Genomic DNA, 2,724 nt, shown 5'->3' on the forward strand with positions numbered 1-2,724 from the left:
GGACAATGTGTTGCTATTTTACAATTATAATTTTTGTAATTTATTTTACATGTACGAATATTTTTATAAATTAACGTGTATCATTGAGTATTTTACAACAAATACGACTAATCGATTTTCTGCCCATACATTCCATCTCATTTTAATCAGGAATCACCACTAAATACTTCATGTTCAATGTTACTTTAATGTTGGGGAAGGGTGACAAATGGTTCGTGCTTTTTATGATATATTGATGAAAGAAACTGTCTTAAATTTTTAAGTATTCTATAGTTTAATATAAAAATGGTTCACAATTTATCAACATTTTTTTGGATGATTTCATTCAGATTTTCCCTAACTTAAATAGATCATACTACCTATGCCGTTAAATGCGTTCCTTATATTATTATTTACTAAGCTCACAGTTTTGTGACGCAAAAAAAATATTATTGCAGCTTTTCCATGGCAAACAACGGTACTCGATCAATCGGAAGTAAGTCCTCCACCGTCTGCGCTGAGTCCACCCTTGAGCGCACCACCAATTCCAATTAGCATGAGTACACCTGGCGAGGATGGGCCTGGACCTGGTCCTGATCCGATCACTCCCGCCGAAGAGGAAGACGATGATGTTTTCGAAGCGGAACCAACGACACCCGCAGAGGTTGAGGCTAATGGTAACAAGAGACGCAGCCAATCTCTTAGTGCGTTGCATTCCAAAGAGCCTCAGAGTCCGCTTAAAGTTAGTAAATATCAGAACGCCTTGCAGTCCTATTTTATGTTACATATATTTTAAAAATGTCTAATGGGACTTGACAGGCTAAAGATCGGATACGTCGACCGATGAACGCATTTATGATATTTTCGAAACGACATCGCGCGGTGGTGCATCAAAGGCATCCGAACCAAGACAACCGTACCGTGTCTAAAATATTAGGAGAATGGTGGTACGCTTTGGGTCCAGAAGAAAAGCAAAAGTATCACGATCTAGCATCCGAAGTGAAAGAGGCGCATTTCAAAGCGCATCCGGATTGGAAATGGTGTAGCAAAGATAGGCGGAAATCGTCGACGGCGAGTTTTAAAGGCAGCGAATCTCGAGGGAAATTGAATAGCACTGGAGAAGAAACGGATATGGGACCACCGGCAGACGATGTACCATTAACGCCAAGAGCCACCGATGATATTACCGTTCCCGTTACAACGGTGTACAATGAAGCTCCCACGATAGAAGTGAGTCTGATTCAGGCTACATTATATACTAAACAAGTTGAGGATGAAACTTGACAACGTGTTAAAAGAATGTATACACATAAATTGATTATTGCTTATCTAGGTTATTAATCAGTCGCATACGCATCGAATAATGGAAATGCCTTTACCAGTCGAGAATACAGAGTCCGATATGAAACAAGAGGAAGATGGTAATGCGTCGGATGAAGATCAGATGGTCATCTGCGAGGATCCTCAACCTGAAATAGATCTAAAATGCAAAGACAAATTGACGGACAGCGATAACGACGTTCAAGAAGAGGATGCTGATAAGAAGTGTTACACGCAATCACGGTTTTCACCTATGAGCGGTCAAAAGAGGGACGCGGTCAACGTTAAGCAAGAAGTTACGTGTAGACCTAAACCGATAAAAGGTTCGTTTCAATTAAGTTTACGCAACAATTAAGAGATATGTACAAATATTTGAAAAGTTGAGAAACGACCGATCGATGTGTAGTATAGTATGGTAAATTGAGTTTCTCCGTTTGTCTAGCACGAATACCTTCAACAGGTATCGAAACCACCACGAAATATCATCATACGTCTATGGACAAAGGGGGAACTGTATCTGTTTTATCGAGTACATATCCATATCATAGTCCAGTGAATCCAACCGGAGTATCGGGTTTTCAACCAACCGGCGGTGCTTTCATAACGATGCCGATATCACCGAAAGTTATCAAACCGGAGCCAGTAAAAAACGAGCAGCAATATAGTACCCAGTACAGTATGAGCAATCTAGTAGCAAACATTCACGAAAATGGAAGGAATATGCCGAAATTCACAGCTGCACCAGTGTTACATTCTGTAAGTATTATAAATTTGTGTAACATATGTTTGAGTATCTATTGTAACAATAAGATTTCCCGGACAACGCTGATAACACGAATTAATTTGGATAATTGACAGCCTAACAACTTCCATTCAGAGATCGTGTTATAGCATTGATCTAGAAATTTTATCGTCAAATCATGTATAATAGTAACATACATACCTAAAATAATCTCGACGACGTAAATCTATACCTAACAGTGAATTATGTATGTAGTTAGAAGTGGTTTATATAAGATTTTTATTTCCTAAAATCCTCTTGTAATATATTCCTTTTCATTCAGGCATGTGTGAATACTTAATTTTTTGTACTTATCGTTTAAGTGATAGATGATCCGTAATTGGCATTGATAATAATTTCGTTAACAATTCTCATGTAAATGCTTCTGAGAAAGTACTTTTAATTAATTATCTGTGTCTTTCGTATTCAAACGATCCTTTATTTATCATATTAAAGATTCTCGAGTCTAAAAATTGTTTGAAAACAAGGTATGAATAGTTACTATAATGTAATTTAAGGATGTATAGGCCATACACTTAAACAATGCTAGCATGTTGAATTTGTTATTATAGATTCCTATTACTATTAAAAAGCTACCTGCAAAATTTTAAATCAATTCACGGGTTTTTTGAAAAATTATAGTG

The 2,724-nt window shown here is 37.2% G+C and overlaps 1 protein-coding gene across 17 annotated transcripts in view; it reads left to right on the plus strand.

The window, feature by feature from the left end:
* cic (Putative transcription factor capicua) overlaps positions 1–2,724 on the plus strand; it is a 41,343-nt gene that overhangs the window by 31,106 nt on the left and 7,513 nt on the right. For 16 of the 17 annotated variants that reach the window (XM_026813737.1, XM_026813743.1, XM_026813742.1 and 13 more), the window contains 4 exons: positions 438–721; positions 799–1,209; positions 1,313–1,622; positions 1,742–2,055. In XM_026813737.1, coding sequence (XP_026669538.1) covers positions 438–721; positions 799–1,209; positions 1,313–1,622; positions 1,742–2,055 — 1,319 coding nt within the window. The remainder of the gene's footprint in view (positions 1–437; positions 722–798; positions 1,210–1,312; positions 1,623–1,741; positions 2,056–2,724) is intronic. The other variant, XM_026813747.1, reaches the window with a different exon arrangement.

Source organism: Ceratina calcarata, unplaced genomic scaffold (genome assembly GCF_001652005.2).
Source record: "Ceratina calcarata isolate Rehan_Ccalc_2016 unplaced genomic scaffold, ASM165200v1 scaffold35.2, whole genome shotgun sequence".
Classification (NCBI taxonomy): domain Eukaryota; kingdom Metazoa; phylum Arthropoda; class Insecta; order Hymenoptera; family Apidae; genus Ceratina; species Ceratina calcarata.